Source organism: Saccopteryx bilineata, chromosome 8 (genome assembly GCF_036850765.1).
Source record: "Saccopteryx bilineata isolate mSacBil1 chromosome 8, mSacBil1_pri_phased_curated, whole genome shotgun sequence".
Taxonomy (NCBI): Eukaryota; Metazoa; Chordata; class Mammalia; order Chiroptera; family Emballonuridae; genus Saccopteryx; species Saccopteryx bilineata.
This window is the reverse complement of record NC_089497.1, coordinates 28,477,608-28,499,191: the sequence shown is the minus strand read 5'-3', so window position 1 is coordinate 28,499,191 and position 21,584 is coordinate 28,477,608. Positions and strand designations below refer to the sequence as shown.

The following is a 21,584-nucleotide window of genomic DNA, read 5'->3' as shown; positions in this document are numbered from 1 at the left end:
TGCTCAGGTAAGGAGAATAGACCCAGAGACGCCAGGCCCCGGTCAGAGTGGACCCAGACTGGATTCATATTCGGGAAGTGTTCTGTTACACTAGGTCTCTCAACTGCTTCTGTTTTAGCACTCTCAGCGAGACAGAGCTAGTAATAGAGCAAGGCATATGATGTTGCAGCTTGCCCTCTAGAGCAGTGATTTTCAACCTTTGTTTCTCACGCACTCATAAACTAATTACTAAAGGAAAAGGGGCCCTGACCTCTTCTTCTGTAGTAACTAATTTATTTGTGCCATGAGATGAAAATGGTTGTATTTAGTCAGGGGCACTGACCTTAGTAATTAGTGTGTGTTTGTGCCATGAAAAAAAAAGGTTGAAAATCACTGCTCTAGAGAATGCTGGTGGTGGTCACTAGTAATGGAGGGAGGGGTTTTATGTTGAACGGTGTAACACTGTTTTGTCAGTTTCCTCCCGTTATCATTTTTTATGAGTTCTACATGTAACCCAATACTTGAGCCAGAGTCAGTGTTAATGCCCTTGGATAGGACACAGCTGTACAGAATGGTGCTAGAAAAACTCCATTATACATATTTTTTTTTTTTACAAATTCAGATATAACCTAGGTAGAATTCTGTCAAGCACAGTGTCTTGCAGTAGAGAGGGACTTTGCAGTGTACACAGTTAGTAGATGAATAGGTGTTGTTGCAGTAGCTGACTCCCTGAGACATCCCACTTTTGCTGAGGATGAGACCACAAACCAGGCATTTGTTCCTCCAGTTATGTCTCTAGTCAGTCTATAAGCCTTGCATTTATAATGTATTTAGATTAAAGCAGAGATCATCTTACCAGTATGAATCCAGTTCCGTCTCTGGCACCTGACTTAACAAACTAGAACCTTTTCTACAGTAGCAAAAAATGGTAGGTAGAGGGTCACACCAGATCTTGACATTGAGGTCTTGGATTTGTAGAAATTATTTTTCTCCCCACTTGAATAGCATTTACAACATACTTAGTATACAGAATAATATTGAATGTAAATTATAATTGAAAAATTAATATATTAAACAAAAACATGATTAATGCTTTTATGTTAAAACTGTGACATTCTTGGCCCTGGCCGGTTGGCTCAGCGGTAGAGCGTCGGCCTGGCGTGCGGGGGACCCGGGTTCGATTCCCGGCCAGGGCACATAGGAGAAGCGCCCATTTGCTTCTCCACCCCCACCCCCTCCTTCCTCTCTGTCTCTCTCTTCCCCTTCCGCAGCCAAGGCTCCATTGGAGCAAGGATGGCCCGGGCGCTGGGGATGGCTCCTTGGCCTCTGCCCCAGGCGCTAGAGTGGCTCTAGTCGCGGCAGAGCGACACCCGGAGGGGCAGAGCATCGCCCCCTGGTGGGCAGAGCGTCGCCCCTGGTCGGCATGCCAGGTGGATCCCGGGGCGCGTGCGGGAGTCTGTCTGACTGTCTCTCCCCGTTTCCAGCTTCAGAAAAATACAAAAAAAAAACAAAAACAAAAACAAAACAAAACAAAAAAAACTGTGACATTCTCTTCATTAACTTTTTTACATGAAGCCCTTTATCTTAATTTCTTTATAGTTTGCTTTTTTAGAGACTGGACCCTTACCAAAATACTACTTGTTAAAATATCAAGTTATATATATAGAAGAGTAGTATGTCGTAGTGGTTTAATGCCCAGTTTCTGTGTACAAGTCTTAGCTCCATCACTTCTTAGCTCCGTGACCTTGTGTGCTACTCGACCACAACTAAGCCTTAGTTTTCTCATCTGTAATCGGGAAATAATAGTGTCTGTTTCATACAGTTGCTTTTAAAGATACACTGAGATAACCTTGTAAAGTGCCTGTTACAGTGTTACGGACATGGTAGTTCCTTAATAAAAATGGGCTTTTATTATGATGACCTGTACTTTGAGATATTTATGTTTTTACTAATTTATTTAGACACAAGGGAACAAAGCAAGAGTATGATGGTTATTCAGTAAGATGAGTGGTTGGCACCTCCCGGAATTCACTGTGAGCCTGGTACCCAGGCCACTTCAGCAGCTTCTAAGGCTCTTCTGAAATGTCCATCTGGCCGTTTCAGACTTGCACCTTCGCTGGAGGACATTCCTAATTGCGTACATTAACTGTGGAGCTAACCTGAAGCCTTCTTAGGAGCTCCCTCTAGGAAGAAAAGGGGGCTGGACATCTTTAGAACTCTCCAGATCTCCTTTTGGAATCAAAACTTCCCCAACTACCCTGAGTGGTCCTGCTGTTTTCAGTGGTCCCTGTGGTCCTTTTGTAGAATGCTGCCTGGGTTCACCTGGAGAGACTCTCCCTAGAGTTGACTGTAGACCTGCTGTTTCTACAAACTTTCTTTTTTTTTTTTTTTTTTCATTTTAGAGAGGAGAGAGAGAGGGAGAGGGAGGGAGAGAGAGGAGAGACAGAGAGAGAGAGAAGGGGGGAGGAGCTGGAAGCATCAACTCCCATATGTGCCTTGACCAGGCAAGCCCAGGGTTTCGAACCGGCGACCTCAGCATTTCCAGGGCGACGCTTTATCCGTTGCGCCACCACAAGTCAGGCCACTACAAACTTTCTGTCAAGTCAGGTCCCTTGGGTGTTAGTGAGCGAGCTCTGCCTGGATGCATTTGTAGGCTGGTATTCTGGGGGTAGGCAGACAAGGTGGATATTGCAGGAAGACTGGTTACTGATATGATCATTTCTGACCTATTAATGCAAGAAACCTTTTTTCTCTTGTCTTCTAGGGATTGTTCTCTGAAGGGGAGACCATTTCATCTTTTCCGATTACTCATCCAATACCATGAGCCTGAGCTTTGTTCTTTTCTTGATACAAAGAAAATTACTCCAGACTCCTATGCACTCAACTGGGTAATAAAGTGAAAGTAGGAACACTTAATGAAAAATAGATTTCTGTGAAACTATAGTTTGGTTTTTTTGTCCCCAAGGAAGAGGAATAAAAGTACTAATTATAGACCATTACTACTTAAACCAAAGGAATAAAATTGTGGCACTTCATAAATAGCTTGTTTTGTTCCTCACTTATGTTCCTCCCTTCAGCTTATTTTACGTGAAGTTTAGCCTTTTGTTGTTTTACAACAAGATATGACATATTTATATAGATGGCTGCCTTTAGCCATTAAAAGTGTTTTTACATTTAAACCTCTACTTGGAATAGTTTCTGTATCTAATGAAAATTGAAAGTATCACTGAGTTCATGCAATTTAAAACACAACTGGACTCTAGAGAAACTTACACAGGAACAATTTTTTATTTGGAAAAGAAAACCATAGAGCTCCTGAGACCTGTTGAGGGATATAAATACTGTCTCATCTATTTCAAATGATAGACAAGTAAACTTTGGGAGCAAGTCACATTTATATTGTTATTCAAATTTTCTTTGGTGGTTGATTCTCACAGTTACCTCGTATGTTAAGTACTGTAATAATTATGCTAGTTGTCCTAGAGATCTTGGTGCATCATTATGTTAGCATGCTATAGCAGATACATGGTAGTTACTTTAGTTAAGTACTGTAATAATTATGCTAGTTGTCCTAGAGATCTTGGTGCATCATTATGTTAGCATGCTATAGCAGATACGTGGTAGTTACTTTAGTTAAGTACTGTAATAATTATGCTAGTTGTCCTAGAGGTCTTGGTGCATCATTATGTTAGCATGCTATAGCAGATACATGGTAGTTACTTTAGTTAAGTACTGTAATAATTATGCTAGTTGTCCTAGAGGTCTTGGTGCATCATTATGTTAGCATGCTATAGCAGATACATGGTAGTTACTTTAGTTAAGTACTGTAATAATTATGCTAGTTGTCCTAGAGGTCTTGGTGCATCGTTATGTTAGCATGCTATAGCAGATACATGGTAGTTACTTTAGTTAAGTACTGTAATAATTATGCTAGTTGTCCTAGAGGTCTTGGTGCATCATTATGTTAGCATGCTATAGCAGATACGTGGTAGTTACTTTAGTTAAGTACTGTAATAATTATGCTAGTTGTCCTAGAGATCTTGGTGCATCATTATGTTAGCATGCTATAGCAGATACGTGGTAGTTACTTTAGTTAAGTACTGTAATAATTATGCTAGTTGTCCTAGAGGTCTTGGTGCATCATTATGTTAGCATGCTATAGCAGATACGTGGTAGTTACTTTAGTTAAGTACTGTAATAATTATGCTAGTTGTCCTAGAGGTCTTGGTGCATCATTATGTTAGCATGCTATAGCAGATACATGGTAGTTACTTTAGTTAAGTACTGTAATAATTATGCTAGTTGTCCTAGAGGTCTTGGTGCATCATTATGTTAGCATGCTATAGCAGATACGTGGTAGTTACTTTAGTTAAGTACTGTAATAATTATGCTAGTTGTCCTAGAGATCTTGGTGCATCATTATGTTAGCATGCTATAGCAGATACGTGGTAGTTACTTTAGTTAAGTACTGTAATAATTATGCTAGTTGTCCTAGAGATCTTGGTGCATCGTTATGTTAGCATGCTATAGCAGATACATGGTAGTTACTTTAGTTAAGTACTGTAATAATTATGCTAGTTGTCCTAGAGATCTTGGTGCATCATTATGTTAGCATGCTATAGCAGATACGTGGTAGTTACTTTAGTTAAGTACTATGATAATTATGCTAGTTGTCCTAGAGGTCTTGGTGCATCGTTATGTTAGCGTGCTATAGCAGATACGTGGTAGTTACTTTAGTTAAGTACTGTAATAATTATGCTGGTTGTCCTAGAGGTCTTGGTGCATCATTATGTTAGCATGCTATAGCAGATATGTGGTAGTTACTTTAGCTTTCTAGGTTATTTATCTCCACAACAACCTAGGAAAATGGGCACTAGTATTCCGTACCTTTTTCTTTTTTTTAACAGAAGTAAAAAGGGAAGCTTTAAAGTTGGTTTAGTGCCCTGAGTCGAACAGCTTGTACCTGATTGCATTGTCCTTTGAATTTATACTTCTGCCTTTGGATTTCATATACTGAAGTTAAAATACAGGGGGTCCTCGGGTTATGACAGTTCCATTCCTATGATAGTGACATAACTTGAATTTGGTGTAAGTCTAAACACAACCTAGCCTAAGTCACTTACCTATTCTAACACAGTTGTAAAATCATAATCTAGAACATAAAAACACAGCTAAGCCACAGAAAAGAAGACTGCATATTCTTCCGCCACTCACAACCAAACTGGTTTGCCCAACGGGTCCATAAGTACAATGCTAACTGGAAACCGAAATACGTCTCAATTTTTTTTAAGTTATTATGGGAGTGAGTGTTGTAAACTCGAAACACAGTGTCATAACCCGAGGACCCCCTGTACACATTAAATTTCAGGTGCAGATAATTTAATGTAATGTTATTTATGCATTTGCTTTAATACTTTTTAAAAAGTCATTCCTAAATGGTTTATATTAGTCATTTCATTTCCTGATTACAGCTTGGAAGCCTTTTTGCATGTTACTGTTCCATTGAAGTCACTCAGGCAATATGGGATGGATATCTACAACAAGCAGATCCATTTTTTATTTATTTCTTAATGTTAATAATCCTTGTTAATGCAAAGTAAGTATCAAATTGGTTAGATTTTTCTCCTTTCTATTCTCAGGGTGCCCTGTTAATATTTAAGTCATCTTATTTTTTTTTTTTTTTTTTTTTTTTTTTTTTTTACAGAGAAGTTATTTTAGCACAGGAGTCTGACAGCAAAGAAGAAGTTATCCGTAAGTAGCATTTAATGTAGAGTAGTAAACATTCCTCATCTATAAATTTAGTCTGGAAGAACTCTGAGGTTTCATTCAACTCTGACACTTTTCTTTCAAGTCTAAACCTTAGACTATTTCCCCATTTTGCTATCCTTGTTCATTCATTCATTCATTCGTTAATGTTTTTTCACTCCTTTCCATCTGTTTATTTGGTTTCATTGTTCAAATAGAAAGCCTTGCTATCCCCTCCCCAACCATTCATCTTTTTCTTTTTCTCCATCCTTTTTCCTCCTTCCCTGTCTCTCGCTCCCTATCTCTTTCTCTCCCTCCGTCTTCCCTTCTCTCCTGTCCCCCTCCCTCCCCACAGTTTACGGTTCACTGTTCTGCTTTCGTAGTCTTTCTCCATTGGGAACCCTTTGCTCTCCTGTTGGGCTCTTCCCACTCTAGCCCCCGCACAGATTGAGCCGTTTTCTCTCTACGTGGCCTGGCACTTTGTGCTGTCTGTATTTCAGTGTTTATTTTGCTACGTTTTAATGATTTCTTTTAACATTTCTCGCACAAGAGTTCCCTAGTAGTCAGGAACTACTTCTCAGACACTTATTGTCAGGGACCCTGGCATCTAATAGGTGTTTGTTAAATAAATCACAGTATTCTGATTAAGGCAGATGAGTTTAATTTGATTGCCTGGCACTGTCAATCACTAGCAGAATTGCATGAACAGTTTCAGCTCCTTTGGGAAATCTACTTTACCCCAGTTTTAAAGACATTACTGTTGAGATTTCATTAATACAGTTTTTTATAATGTTGAGGACATTCTAGCTTTGATACCCAAATAATGTTCATTATTATATTCTTCTAAACAATTTTTTGAATGTTGTTTTATCTGTAATTCTGTTTCAGAATTCTTGGAAAAAACTCCATCCAGTTTGAATGTAGAAGATATAGAAGACCTTTTCTCTCTGGCTCAGTATTATTGCAGTAAAACGCCAGCTTCATTTAGGAAGGTAGATGACAAAAAGTAACTCAACTATTTAATATTTTATATTAATATATAAATATTTTGCCCATTGATTTGTGGTTTATATTATATCCATTTCAATTAAAGTACTCTAGGCTGGTGTTCTTTTCTGTCTTTTCATGTGTTGTAGTATTGTGTGATTTTCCATTGTAAATAATCTCCCTTGAAGAAACAGATATAAAAAGGATAGTATACATATATGCTACAAATTATCACACCTCTGTGCTGATTCTTAGTTACTTCTGATCATTAGAAAACGGGCTATGAGTTATTTCCTACATTAGTGTTCTCTTGACTTTAAAAATTGTATTACAAAGATCTGATGCAGCATGTATAACTATGCCTTGTGTGTGTGTGTGTGTGTGTGTGTGTGTGTGTGTCTGTGACAGAGACAGAGAGAGGGACAGACAGACAGGAAGGGAGAGAGATGAGAAGCATCAGTTCTTCGTTGCAGCTCCTTAATTGTTCATTGATTGTTTTCTCATATGTGCCTTCACCAGGGGGCTGCAGCAGAGCAAGTGACCCTTGCTCAAGCCAGCGACCTTGGGCTTCAGCGACCCTGCGCTCAAGCTGATGACCTCGGGGTTTAAAACTTGGGTCCTTCGTATCCCGCCTGGTCAGGCTAATTATGTCTTTATTGAGTTCAGCTTTGCACAACTTGACTGATGTAGACCTGTCTTGTAAGCAGAGAAGGGCTACTTAAGCCTGACTAGGCAGTGGCACAGCGGATAGAACATTAACCAGGGACACTGAGGACCCAGGTTCTAAACCCCAAGTTCACCAGCTTGAGTGTGGTCTGTGGGGTTGCCAGCTTGAATATGGGATCATAGACATGACCTGAAATTCTGTGTCTTGAACCCAAGGTTGCTGGCTTGATTAAGGGGTCACTGACTTAGCTGGGGCTCCCTGGGGAAGGCACATATGAGAAAGCAGTCAATGAACAACTAAGGTGCTGCAACTATGAGTTGATACTTCTCTCTCTCCCTTCCTGTCTGTCTACCTCTCCTCCCAATCTCACGTGCGCATGCACATGTGCGCGCTACAGAAAGGAAGAGGCCCCTTTGTCCCATAGAGACCTGGACTCTTTCTCAGACTAGACAAGTGTATTCAAGAGAGAGGACGTCAGATTAGAAGCATGAGTGGTGTGAGCCCCTAGATAGTAAAACTGCAGGAAGTCGTCACAGCAGAGGAGGCACAGAAGTACCTGAACAGCTAGTACGGCTCACAGGTTTATCTGTGACTTCAATTGCCAAGGAGAGCATTAACTGTCTTGTTTAAGGCATTCTACCATAATAATATAGCTGGTTGGTGGCTATTATGTTACTGAAGCATTAAGATGAAGTTATGTTTAGCATAGCATGTTTCAGAAGGTAGGTAAAGGAACGCCTTTAAGAGCATTTGCTTGAAACTAATTAAAAAGGAGATTTATTTTCTTTGTAGGGACTAATTTCAGCTATTTTAATAATTGCCTTATGTAGATCACCTCAGTTCCCAACAGTGCTAAGTCACATGAGATAGTTTAGGGTGCTGGATGAAAATGAATCCTTATCCTTTTCAGTCTTCTAAGAGGAACAGCTTTTGTTCTTCAGATATAGTAAGTATCTGCACTTGCACTGGCTAATCAGAGCTGACTATACATACATGTCTCACTTAATTTACTCAATTCATTTATGCATATGTTGTTTGTTTGTTTTTTGTTTTGTTTTGTTTTTCCTTGTATTTTTTTTTTTCCTGAAGTTGGAAATGGGAGGCAGTCAGACTCCCACATGTGCCCGGCCGGGATCCATCCGGCATACCCACCAGGGGGCGATGCTCTGCCCATCTGGGGCATTGCTCTGTTGCAACCAGGGCCATTCTAGCGCTCGAGGCAGAGGCCATGGAGCCATCCTTAGTGCCCGGGCCAACTTTGCTCCAGTGGAGCCTTGGCTGCGGGAGGGGAAGAGAGAGACAGAGAGGAAGGAGAGGGGGAGGGGTGGAGAAGCAGATGGGCGCTTCTCCTGTGTGCGCTGGCCGGGAATTGAACCCGGGACTCCTGCACGCCAGGCCGACGCTCTACCACTGAATGCATATGTTTTTTATGAAAGGTTGTAAGTAGCCATTTTTAAAATTTAATATTTAACTACAGGTGATTGTATAGAAAAAAACCAGAGAATGTGTTATTTCATTTCCTTTCATTTTGTGTGAACTCTGAGAGGGACTTTGTATGTAGTCTTGTACCTTTTAGCTTATAAGATTTGAAAGGATATATTGTTTTAAAAGTCACATGACTCAAGGATGTTTTATAATTATGTTACCTTTTATCATGGTTTATTAACATTTTTAGGGAGAAAATTTGATTTTGTTTTTATAGTATTTTTAAATTTTCTCTTCAAACAGGACAATCACCATCTATTTGGAAGTACTTTGTTAGGAATTAAGGATGACGATGCAGATCTGAGCCAGGCTCTCTGTCTGGCCATCTCCGTGTCAGAGATCCTTCAAGCAAATCAGCTGCAGGAGGTAAGTCAGGGAGCCCAGGTTGTGTCAGGACTGCCCCCTGTAAGTGCAAGGAACTGACATTGCCTCCCGGTGTGTCTTTCCACAAATTAATGTACTACAGAAATGGGGCTCTTTTGCTTTTTTTAATGATTATTGTGCTAAGTCTTCTGTCTAGATCAGGGGTAGTCAACCTTTTTATACCTACCACCCACTTTTGTATCTCTGTTAGTAGTAAAATTTTCTAACCGCCCACCGGTTCCACAGTAATGGTGATTTATAAAGTAGGGAAGTAACTTTACTTTGTAAAATTTATAAAGCAGAGTTACAGCAAGTTAAAGCATATAATGATAATTACTTACCAAGTACTTTATGTTGGATTTTCACTAAGTTTGGCAGAATAAATCTTTATAAAACAACTTACTATAATTAAATGTCTTTTTATTTATACTTTGGTTGCTCCGCTACGGCCCACCGTGAAAGCTGGAACGCCCACTAGTGGGCGGTGGGGACCAGGTTGACTACCACTGCTCTGGATGGTCATTTTGAACAGTGTTGGTGTTATTTTAGTTGTCAACAACTAATAACTAATTACTTTTAACACCAATTTTTGTAAATTGTTAAACATTTTTCATTTTTGCAAAGCAACTGATTGGTGTATAAAGTACTTAAAAGAGTGACTTTAGCATTTAACAGTTAAATTCTGGGTTGTTACACAGCTAATTGAATTACATGGTTAAAAGCCATAAAGCAGATGGCAAAGGAGAGTTGAGGAAATACACCATAATTTTCTGTTACTTTTTTCATGAAGATTTAATAAGCCGGTTCTTCCAGTATATGTCTTTCCACCCCTGACTTTTTTTTTTTTTTGAGAGAGAGAGAGAGACAGGAAGGGAAAGAGATGAGAAGAGTCAACACATAGTTGCGACACTTTAGTTGTTCATTGATTGCTTTTTATACGTGCCTTGACTGAGGGCTCCAGCCAAGCCAGTGACCCCTTGCTTGGCCAGTGACCTAAGGCTTACGCCAGCGACTCTGGGGTGGTGTTGATCCCACACTCACGCTGGTGACCCTGTACTCAGGCTAGATGAGCCTCCACTCACACCAACAGCCTCGGAGCTTTGAACCTGGCACCCCACGTTCCAGACTGATGCTCTATTCACTGTGCCTCCGCAGATAGGCCAGTGTGTGGTCCTTATTACTAGTATTGCAGAGTCTGTCCATGCGTGTGTGGATCTGGAATGTGGGGTGTATTTACAAGGAGGGAAGAGGAATAGACAGGGAAAATGCCTTTGGCAGTAGATCTTTTAGAACCAAGTAATTCACTTTTTCTTACTCGAACTATATCTAAAAAGTAAATGAAAATATATAATCTAGTTTAATGAGACCCATGTGAACTTCTTCAGTCCAAACTGGCATTGTAGAACTGAAGCTCACCCACCAACAGCCTTTAGTTCTTGTGTGAATTGAATTGTTGATGTTTATAGATTTATTTGCAGAAACAGGAATTGTATTTAGATATTTTGTAACTATGGTTTTAAAAATTTTTTTAACATACTACACGTTTAAAAAATTAAATTCCAATATACTATATGTAATTAGTTTAATAGCTCAAACTGACGTTCTTCTGCTTCATATTTTAACACTTTCTGGTCAAGAACAGTATATACAAAATATTTTAATTATTTAAAATGAATAAAAATTTTTAGGATCTTAAAGTACTTTTTCTTGTATCTGTACTGATTGGGTCCTCCTGATTCTTTGTGAGATCAATTCTTTAATGAACCTATTCCCATTCCTTTGGTTAATTGTTGATATTATATTGTATAAAGTGTAACTCATGGCAAATTCCAGCACCTCTGAAAACTGTTTCTTTCCCAGGAGGGAGTCCGATTCTTCGTGGTGGATTGCCGTCCTGCGGAACAGTACAATGCGGGGCATTTATCCACTGCTTTCCACTTAGACTCAGATCTGGTTAGTAAAAGTGCCGGTCACATTTTTTATTTTTATTTTTTTTAAGATTTTATTGATTTTACAGAGAGAGGAGAGGGGAGCGAGAAGTATCAGCTAATAGTTCTTCCTGTTAGTAGTTCATTGGTTGCTTCTCGTATGCGCCTTGACCCGGCAAGCCCAGGGTTTCGAACCAGCAGCGTAAGATAAGAAATCTTTTTCTCTTTAGCCCATAAATACACATGTATCTAATTGGGGATGTTTCCCTTTCTCGTAAAGGAGGGAGTCTCTGCCCTGATGAGAACAGTGTTGCTCACAGGTTGTCTTTTCACCCAGGACACCCTGTGGGCATCATACCGGATAGATGAAAACATTGTTTGATGTGGCTTACCCTTGTTATGTCAGTAACTTCTAAATTTTTTACTATAAGCTACCCGATATAGTGCTTAGCACGGTGCCTTGCACCTAGTTAGTACTCTATAAATATTAGCTCTTATTATAGTTGGGTAAGTATTCTAAAGGTTTTTATTAAAAGCCTTTTTTTCCCATCATGAGTACTTAAGCATGTACTAAACTAATATTTAATAAGGGTAGTATCTGGCATATAGGTACCAGGTTGTTAAATTGCTATCCTCAGGTCACCTTATTGAAGAAGTCAATTAAATAGACAACTAAATGTTGTCAGAGCTGCTTAGAGAGTTGGTAGACCTGGGACTGACGTCATGTAAGGTGCTCTGAGTGTATTGGAGCCTCAGGGGTAGGGAAGATGGAAAGAGGAGTAGCTCCTTTTGCTGGCGGAGCAGTCTCCCCTCGTCCCAGCCTGTCTGACAGAGTTGATGCTAAGGCTGAAAGGGTTGTAGAAGGGCCTGGAAGGTTTTGAGAGAAATCTCATGGAAAATGGAGATAAAACAACCCAGAGAGTTTGGGACACTGTAGGTGAAGAAAATCCTAGTTTGTGTGCATGCTGAAAGTGAACTAGATGCCTTCTCTTTCTTGATTCATCCAGGAAGACAAATGGTTTTAAAATTTACTCAAGTGATTCATGATTACTTGAATTTAAAAAATATTCAAAGAGAATCTCTAGAGTTAACTAACAACTTGCTTAATCTTCTAGACTTTTAATATATATTTACATTTCTCTTAATTCACTTTTTTTTACTTGGCTCTTCATTCATTGAGTCACTTAACAGTTTCTTAGAGATCTTTCCACTTAAGTACATTTTTTTAATGGCTGTATAGTGCACAGATACCTTAATTTATTGTTTAATTGATGTACGTTTGAGTTGTTTTCAATTTTTAAAAAATATTTTATTGATTTTTAGAGCGACAGGGAGAGAGAGAGGGAGAGAGAGAGAGACAGGAATATCGATCTGTTCCTGTCTGTGACCTGGCTGGATATCGAACCAGCAACCTTTGTGCCTCGGTACGATGCTCTAACCACCTGAGCTATCTGGCCAGGGCTGTTTTCAGTTTTCTTATAATAATCAGTGCAGTCAACATCCTGGTACAGATATTGTTAACTCGTACAAATATTTCTGTAAAATAGACTCCTAAAAGTAGAATTGTTGGGTTGAGGGGCATGGGTGTATAAAATGTTACTAGAGACTGCCATATTGCCCTTTAAAAAAGGCCGAACCAGTTTACACTTTACAACTGCACACGAGAATGATTGTTGTCTACTGTCAGCATTGTAGGACACTATCAATTATTTTTTATTTTACAAGAATGATGAGTAAAAAGCAGTAATTGCTAGTGATATTAGCATCTTTTTGTGAGTGTGCTTTTTTTTTTACAAATTGCTTTTATAGTATATCCATTTTTCTGTTGGATTTTCACTGTGCTTTTTTTTAATGTAGCTTCCAGTATAGTAGTTGTAAATGTTTTTGTAGTTATTGGCATACTTGTTTTATTGAGGGTAAGAAATTAATTTTTCATTGCTTTCTCTCTAGTATCTAGAGTAGTGCTGATAAATCTGACTGTCCTCTAAGAAATACAGGGCTTGGCCTGTAAGTGGGAGTAGAAAACATAGCTTGTTTTGGATGTCTTCTTTTTAGTTAGGGGCCATTCCTCTCATTGTTAGCCTTTTCTTGTCCTGACACCTGAGCATCACTTTAGCTTAAGAAATAAACAATAACCACACATTGTTTCTAGTAGATTTATTATTTTTTTTTGCATATTGGTATATGTGTACCATGGACCAGTATATATTGCCAATTTAATTTTTCTCTGAATTTTCACTTTTTGGTTTAATACAGATACACTTATACATATTTTTTTCTTATCTCAGGGATTTTAGTTACAAGAGCCTTTTCAGGTTTTTTTTGTTTTGTTTTCATGGTGGCTATTTACATTTCTTTTCCTGGAAAAGTTTCAGGATTTTTAGATATTTGTGAAACATAGGCTTGGCACATTTTTAATGTTTTAAAAATTGTCCAGATGCTGCAGAATCCGTGTGAGTTCGCCCAGTCGGTGAAGTCCCTGCTGGAGGCCCAGAAGCAGTCCATGGAGTCTGGCTCCGTGGCCGGCGGGGAGCACCTGTGTTTCATGGGCAGCGGCCGAGAGGAGGAGGACATGTACATGAACATGGTCCTGGCGCACTTTCTACAGGTATGCCGGGGCTCGTTCCTGTCACCTTGAATCGGTCCTCAGTTTTGTGCTCTTATCTACATTGGCAAATTTATCTGTATTTTTTTTCTTTACAGCTTATCTATATTATCTTGACAAGAAAGGCCTTTTCTCCAACATTTTTCTTACATGCTCATCAGGTTTATTTTTTGTGTTTAAGTCTTGAACCATCTGAAATGTTTTTCTGTGTACCTCTTTGTGCCAAAGTCCATAATGTCAAAGAAAAGTCCAGAAAATTAACATATAATTTTATATTAGATTTGTCACTTTATAGAATTATCAGAAGTTTTCATTAAATCGCATTTTTAAATATTTTAAATTTTATTTTTCATTACAGAAAAACAAAGAATATGTGAGCATTGCCAGTGGAGGATTTATGGGTAAGATTTTGATTTATGTACCCCTTTGCTTCCACTTTTCAGGGGGAATTATGTTATCATCAGAGCTGATTATACTCTCTGCAGTCATTTAGACTACAGACAATAAAATAGGCAATTGAAATAAATAAATATTTAGTGGAAGACTCTGTAAATAGATGTGTTTAATTAGCTTGTATTTGCAAAAAAGAAAAAAAAATGTAAAGCTGCACGAAAAATGTCCACAGGATTGGTGAGAGGGGCTGGGAGACCAGAGGGGGGACGCTGTTCACTGCAGAACCTCTACTGTGGCTTTTTATTTTGTTTTCATTTCATTGTTGCACTATTTGAAGGTATTAGCTGCTGAAAAACAATGTTGGCTCAATGGAATGAAACAAACGGCTGATATTTTTAAATCTGCAGACTAACATCTGGTTATCTAGGATGGTAAAATAATTTGACAAAACCTCTGCAGGCAAATATTTGAGACTTTATGAATAATTAGATCTGAGTAATAAGATTGTAAAAAATTTTTATCTCTTACAAAAGGTGTTTTTAAAGGGACAAACTTGCAACTAGTAAATGAGTCCTGGAGTACTACTGTACAGTAGAGAGAATATTGACAGTGATACTGTATTATAATCATCAGACTTACAAAAAGACTAGATCTCAATTATCCCACCACAAAAATGAAATGGTAACTATTTATAATTGTCTTACGTCATAGCTTAGAATTTTGGGCAGATTTGGACCTATTTCCTCTTGGTCTTTGTTGATACTAGCAAGGCTTATGTTTATCTCCCATATATCATGGCCTAATAACTAATTATCTTTGAGGCTCCTACATAGAGTGATCTACAAAAGGAATAGGTCTTAGGCAACTATCAGTTTTTTATTTTCTAAGAAAAACCTTTCTTTCCATAGCAATTAATGTCTAAGATTGCTTTTTTTTATTATGGCAAAGATAATTGATGTCTCTTTATGATAAAACAAAAGCCACCATAGGCTTTTTTTTCCAGTTTCAGTTTCCATTCAGTATTACTTTGTGTTCATTTCAGATGTAACTGTAGGTTTTCTGTTCATCTTTTTTGTCATAAAATAATGTTGCCGAGATCATTTTTAATACTTGAAAGATTACCTTCCAAAAAGGAAGATATCAAGTCTATACATACAGTTATTGTCACCTTTAGGATCAGGGAAGAGAAATAACGTGTCCAGAGGGCATTAGAAGGAAGAGAGGAGGGCAAGTCTTTCCGGAGCTTAGAGTCCTTCACTCCTTTTCAAAGATGGAGAAAGAAATACTGTGATTATGTCTTTGGATTCTTTTTCATTCAGCTATGACGGGTTTATTATACCTCTCTCATAAGGAATCTTCCCAAAAAGGGTTGGTGTGTCAGGTGTCGTTTTTCTTATTATTTATCTTAAGCACTACAGCAGCACTTGGCAGACATTAACGTGGATGGACCAGAAAATGGATATGGCCATTGGATTGCTAGTACCTCAGGCTCAAGGAGCAGTATCAGCTCTTCTGTTGATGTAAGTATGTGTGTCAACTGTGTCACCACATTCAGATAAATGCCCTGAAAAGGCGATTGACTACTAAACCCCCATCATAGCAGAGTGGAGTACAAGTATTTCAGACTCGCGTAGTGAGGAGTCATGTTCCAGTGAGGTCACTGAAGTGGTGGAGCAGCCCGCCCAGCTGCCCCAGCCTGGAGTGCAGGGGCCCTTCCTGCTGCACTCGGGTTTCTCCCTCTCCCCGCAGCTGCTGTCAGCTAGTGACAAGCTTTCTGCTCTGTCTGAGACATCAGTGGGGAGAGGTCTGAGTTCTGTGATGAGCTGGACTCTCAAGTCAGCCAGTTTTAGGAATCTCGTTGTTATTTTGGACCAGGATAATACTGAGGCTTGTGGTCGCATCTCCTTCATACCCTGTCTGCCCCCCCCCCCATCATAAACTTAGATGAGAATTCAGTCGCCACTTGAGAATGGGCCCTGCAGAGGAAGACAGGAGCCTACTGCCAATCCGTCATAGTTAACTTTTAGTTATTGTGATGCATATTGCTGCAGGGTTTTGCTGTCTTGGAGAAATCCATTTTTCTTTTCTACTTTGGAAATCTTTTGTACTTTTTTAGTATTTCATGTCAAATTAGATGTCATTAAATCATCTTCTAAGTAGTACTCATCTATGTAGTGATTATTCTTTAAAGCAGAAAGAGGAGGAGAACTGCAGTACAGAGTCATGGGTACTAGCTCTGCTTACAGGTGTGACATAGCGGGTGCTCAGGTTTTTGTCTCTGCAACTTCATGACCTGCAGTAAGATCTTTTCAGCTCTGTTTCTTCATCTGTGCAATACAAATCCTGATCACAGAGCCTTCCTCATAGAGGGGACATAGAGATTAAATGTGCAAGTGAATGTCAGGTTTAGTGCCTAGCTCTGAACTATTTAATAAAAGTTATAAAGTTATAACTCATTAGATGTATTGAGGTTTATCTTTAGCTCTATAAGTCAAAGCAAATTATTATCAAGTTATCGGCAAATAAGGCTTCTCTGAGAATTTAGTTTTCAACTTGATCCTCCAGGTAGCTAAGAATTCTTCACGAGAGATCACCATTTACTTAATAAACTTGCTATTTTAATTTTTAATAATTAAATACTGTTTAAATTTTTATGTTAATTATATGGACATATTATACTTTATTCAGTTAGTCCCCTATTATTGAATATTTACATTGCTTTCAGTTTTGTTTTTCTTATAAACACTACTACGATTTATGTAGTAACGTATTTCCATATGTCATGATTATTTTAGTTTTAGAAGTGGAATAACTTGATCAAAAGATTGCTCATCACTATCCCTAGAATTCTACATTATTATCAAATTTCCCTTCAGAAAAACATTCTAATTTATATTTCTACCCACAGCATTGGGTATTCTGTTGAAGTTTTTATCTTCAGATTGGAAAAATACTGATTGAGGCTTATAAAGAAACAGTCTTAAAAGATGTGTTGGATTCAAAAAGTACCAAAAAATGTCCACAGGTAGTATAATTTGGTTTTGAATTTGGATATGAAAATAGAAACAAGGTTTTTGTGTTGATGAGTTAATGACTTATTTCTCATAAAAATAAAAAACATATGGTTATAGTAGCATCATGTATAAATATGAAAAGTATAAAAACAAAACTACCTGCAGCCCTGTTAGTGATAACTGCTCTTTATATTTTGAAATATATCAGATCTTTTTAAATGCATGTATATTTTAGCATTTTATTTTAAAAAGTAATGATCAGATTATACACATGATTTTATTTTCTGCCTTTTCACTGAAACATAGCATTTTTCAGTATTTTTAAATGCTTTTTTTTTAAGCATGGTTTTTTTATGTTTGTATAATTTTCCATTAAGTAACACCTAAATCCTAGGGCACTTTCTGATTATTTCCTTCCAATAAATTCTGAAGAGGATTGGTACACTTTGAAACTTCTTACACCTGTCACCAGTTTGCCCTCTAGGGTACATGGGAGCAATCCTGGGAAACAATTTAAGAATTATACTCACCCCTATTATATTAGGTACTCCAAGATAATGCTTTTTGAGAAATTAGAAGCCTAAGTGAAAATATTTTAAAAAGCAGAATATTTACAAGAAATAAATGTTTAAAACTTTAGCTATGTGAGCCTTGGCCAGTTGGCTTAGCGGCGGAGCATTGGCCTGGTTTGTGGAAGTTCCAGATTGATTCCTGGTCAGGGCACACAGGAGAAGTGACCATCTGCATTTCCACCCCTCCCCATTCCCTTCTCTCGCTCTCTCTCTCTCTCCCTCCCTCCCCCCTCCCCCCTCTCTTTCTCTCCCATAGCCATGGCTCAAATGGTTCAAGTTGACCCCAGGCACTGAGGATGGCTTGATGGCCTCACCTCAGGCGCTGAAATAGCTTGGTTGCTAGCAGTGGAGCAGCTGCCCCAGATGGGCAGAGCATCGCCCTGTAAGGGGCTTGCTGGGTGGATTTCAGTTAGGGCATATGTAGGAGCCTGTATCTCTGCTTCCCCACTTCCCATCTCTCATTTAATGAAAAAGAAAGATAAAAATTTAGCTATGTGAATGATTTGCTGATTACAGGCATCCCCCGCATTTTGTGCTTTATTTAATTGCACTTCACAGATATCACATTATTTAAAAATTGAATTTGTGGTCACCTTGCATCAAGCGAGTTTCTTGGCGTCATTTCTCAACAGCATTTGCTCATTTCATGTATCTATTACATTTTGGTAGTACTTATGTAATATTGCAAAATTTTTCATTATTTTTTGTTATGATTATCTGTGATCAATGATCTTTGAAGCTATTATTGTTCATTGTTTTGGGGTGGCATGAACTGCATCTGAGGAAGACAGTAAACTTAAAAATATGTGTGTTTTAATGGCTCCACTGGTCGGTTCATTTCTCCCTGCCCCCTTGGGCCTCTATTCTCTGAGAACAACAATATTGAAATTAAGCCAGTTGCTATCCTACAGTGGCCTCCAAGTGTTCTAAGTGAAATGAAGAGTTTCCCATCTCTCACTTTAAATCAAAAGCTAAAAATGATTAAGCTTAGTAAGGAAGGCATGTCGAAAGGTGAGGATTAATGTTTTCGTGCCTGCTAATACCACATCCATTCTGCAGCCCATGGAGCAAGGAGTAATTTATTAGAAAGAAATTTTGTAAGGCTATAGCTGCCATAGCTAGTGATTCCTTTGATGGATCTGTGTAAATTGAAAACCTCTGGAAAGGCTTCACCATTCTACAATAGATGCCATTAAGGCCACTTGTGATTTATGGGAAGAGGTCAAAATATCAACATTAATAAGAGTTTGGAAGAAGTTGATTCCAACTCCAAAGGATGATTTTAAAGGGTTCAAGACTTCAGTAGAGAAAGTAACTGCAGATGTGGTGGAAAGAGCAAGAGGAATAGAATTAAAAGTGACTCTTGGAGATGCCACTTTATTGCTGCCATTTAATGAATGTGGAGTTGCTTCTTCTGAATGAGCAAACAAAGTGGTTCCTTGAGATGGAATCTACTTCTGGTGAAGACACTGTGAAGACTGGGATGATAACAGAAGACTTAGAATATTATATAAACATACATATACTATTTTTAAGCGAGCGAGAGAGAAGACAGATAGGGACAGACAGGAAGGGAGAGATGAGAAGCATCAGTTCTTCGTTGTAGCACTTTAGTTCATAGATTGCTTTCTCATATGTGCCTTGATGAGGGAGAGGTACTCCAGCAGAGCCAGTGACCCCTTGCTCAAGCCATCAATCTTGGGCTCAAGCCAGTGACCATGGGGTCATGTCTATGGTCCCACGTTCAAGCCAGTGACCTTGCGCTCAAACTGGGGAGCCAGCGCTCAGGCCAGCAACCTCGGGGTTTTGAACCTGGGTCCTCTGTGTCCCAGGCCAACACTCTATCCACTACATCACCGCCTGGTCAGGCTAAACTTCTATATGCTATTTGTTTATAGTGTATATATACTAATAGTTGATAAACCAGCAGCAGGGTTTGAGAGGATTGACCCCAATTTTGAAAGAAGTTCTACTGTAAGTAATATGGTTTCAAATAGAATTTCATAGTCCAGAGAAATTGTTTGTGAAAGGAAGAGTCAGTTGACGAGGCACACTTTACTGCTGTCCCCCAAACCTTCAGCAAGTACTACCCTGATCAGTCAGCAGCCATCAACATCGAGGCAAGATCCTCCCAGCAAAAAGATTACAACTCGCTGAAGGCTCAGATTATGGTTAGCATGTTTTATTAATGAAATGTTTTTTAATTAAGGAACATACACTTTTTTATTTTTATTTAGACATAATGCTGTCGCACTCTTATAGGCAACAGCATAGTGTAAATGTAACTTTTATATGTCTGGGAAACAGAAAGGTTGTGACTCGCTTTAGTGCAGTTGTGTACTTTATTGTGATGGTCTGGGTCGAACCTGAGGTAGGCCTGCATGCTTCTGCTCGTTTTTATAGACTATTCTGAGTTAAGAAAAGGCCAGTGTCTTCATTGCTTATTGGAAGGTAATTTCACACTCCCCACCACTTATATATTCAATATCCTCATTTTTTATTTACATCTTCGATTTCTATAATGGTTTCACCTAGTGTGTCAGTTTGCTAGACTGCCATGTCAAAGTACAATTGATTGTGTGGCTTAAACAGCAGAAATATTTCTCAACATTCTGGAGGCTAGAGGTTCAGGATGAAAGTGTTGGCAGGTGTGATTTCTCCTTAGGCCTCTCTCTGGCTTGCAGATGCCACCTTCTTGCTCTGCCAGCACGTGGCCTTTTTTCTCTGCAGGTGCATCCCTGGTGTCCTCCCCTCTTCTGTAAGGACACCAGTCATATTGGATTGGGGCCCACTTATGATCTCATTTAAACTTAATTACCTTCTTAAAGGCCCTACCTCCACATATAGTCACTTTCTGAGATACACAGGAGTTAGGACTTGAACGTAGGGATCTAGGGGACAGAGAGGACACGTCAGTCCATTTCATCCAGAAAACCTTTAGCTGTGGTATGTCTGCCAATTGACTGGAGAGTAATTCTTTAGTAATTTCTTTTTTTCCTTCGCAGGGTGAATCTTCTAATGGCTCAAATGATAGAGGAATGAAATCACTAGTAAATAAAATGACTATTGCTTTGAAGACAAAATCTGTTAATGTCAGGGAAAAAGTTATCAGTTTTATTGAGAATACATCAACTCCTGTGGACCGGTGAGTGGCTTGTATGGTATGAGTTTATGATGAATAACTAAAACTAGAGAAAAGTATCTTAGAGTAAATATTAGTTGACTTGAATGTGTTCTAGAATATGGCCATAAAGTACATTTTTAATGGTTTCAGTTTTTATTAGTATACTTGTGCGATGTAAAATTTGTCTACAGGCTGCTTTCTTTTCTCCCACTGATCAAAATAGGTGCCATTCATTAAAAAAATACTCAAATACTATTTTGTGTTTTACACTTCATGTGGTGCTGCTTCCCACTTGTCAAATAGATGGGAATCATCTGCTAAGTGCAGTAATGTCATAGTAGGAACCTCTCCCTCTGCATCAGGAATTTAAAGCCTAGAAAATTTGGTCATGCTAAATAAAGCAGAAATCTATTTTCTTAAGTTTAAGAGTTCAGATCCTTGCCTGACCAGGTGGTGGCGCAGTGGATAGAGCGTCAGACTGGGGTGTGGAGGACCCAGGTTTGAGACCCTGAGGTTGCCAGCTTGAGTGCGGGCTCATCTGGTTTGAGCAAAGCTCACCAGCTTGAGCCCAAGGTCACTGGCTCGAGCAAGGGGTTACTCGGTCTGCTGAAGACCTGCGGTCAAGGCACATACGAGAAAGCAATCAATGAACAACTAAGGTGTCACAACGAAAAACTAATGATTGATGCTTCTCATCTCTCTCCGTTCCTGTCTGTTCCTAT

At 38.9% G+C, this 21,584-nt stretch overlaps 1 protein-coding gene across 2 annotated transcripts in view; it reads left to right on the top strand.

The window, feature by feature from the left end:
- The window catches only part of TBC1D23 (TBC1 domain family member 23), a 53,818-nt gene that overhangs the window by 19,533 nt on the left and 12,701 nt on the right, over positions 1–21,584 (top strand). For both annotated transcript variants that reach the window (XM_066241859.1, XM_066241860.1), the window contains exons 5-14: positions 2,744–2,867; positions 5,451–5,575; positions 5,684–5,730; positions 6,613–6,716; positions 9,107–9,229; positions 11,087–11,179; positions 13,592–13,762; positions 14,118–14,160; positions 15,563–15,672; positions 20,744–20,883. In XM_066241859.1, coding sequence (XP_066097956.1) covers positions 2,744–2,867; positions 5,451–5,575; positions 5,684–5,730; positions 6,613–6,716; positions 9,107–9,229; positions 11,087–11,179; positions 13,592–13,762; positions 14,118–14,160; positions 15,563–15,672; positions 20,744–20,883 — 1,080 coding nt within the window. The remainder of the gene's footprint in view (positions 1–2,743; positions 2,868–5,450; positions 5,576–5,683; positions 5,731–6,612; positions 6,717–9,106; positions 9,230–11,086; positions 11,180–13,591; positions 13,763–14,117; positions 14,161–15,562; positions 15,673–20,743; positions 20,884–21,584) is intronic.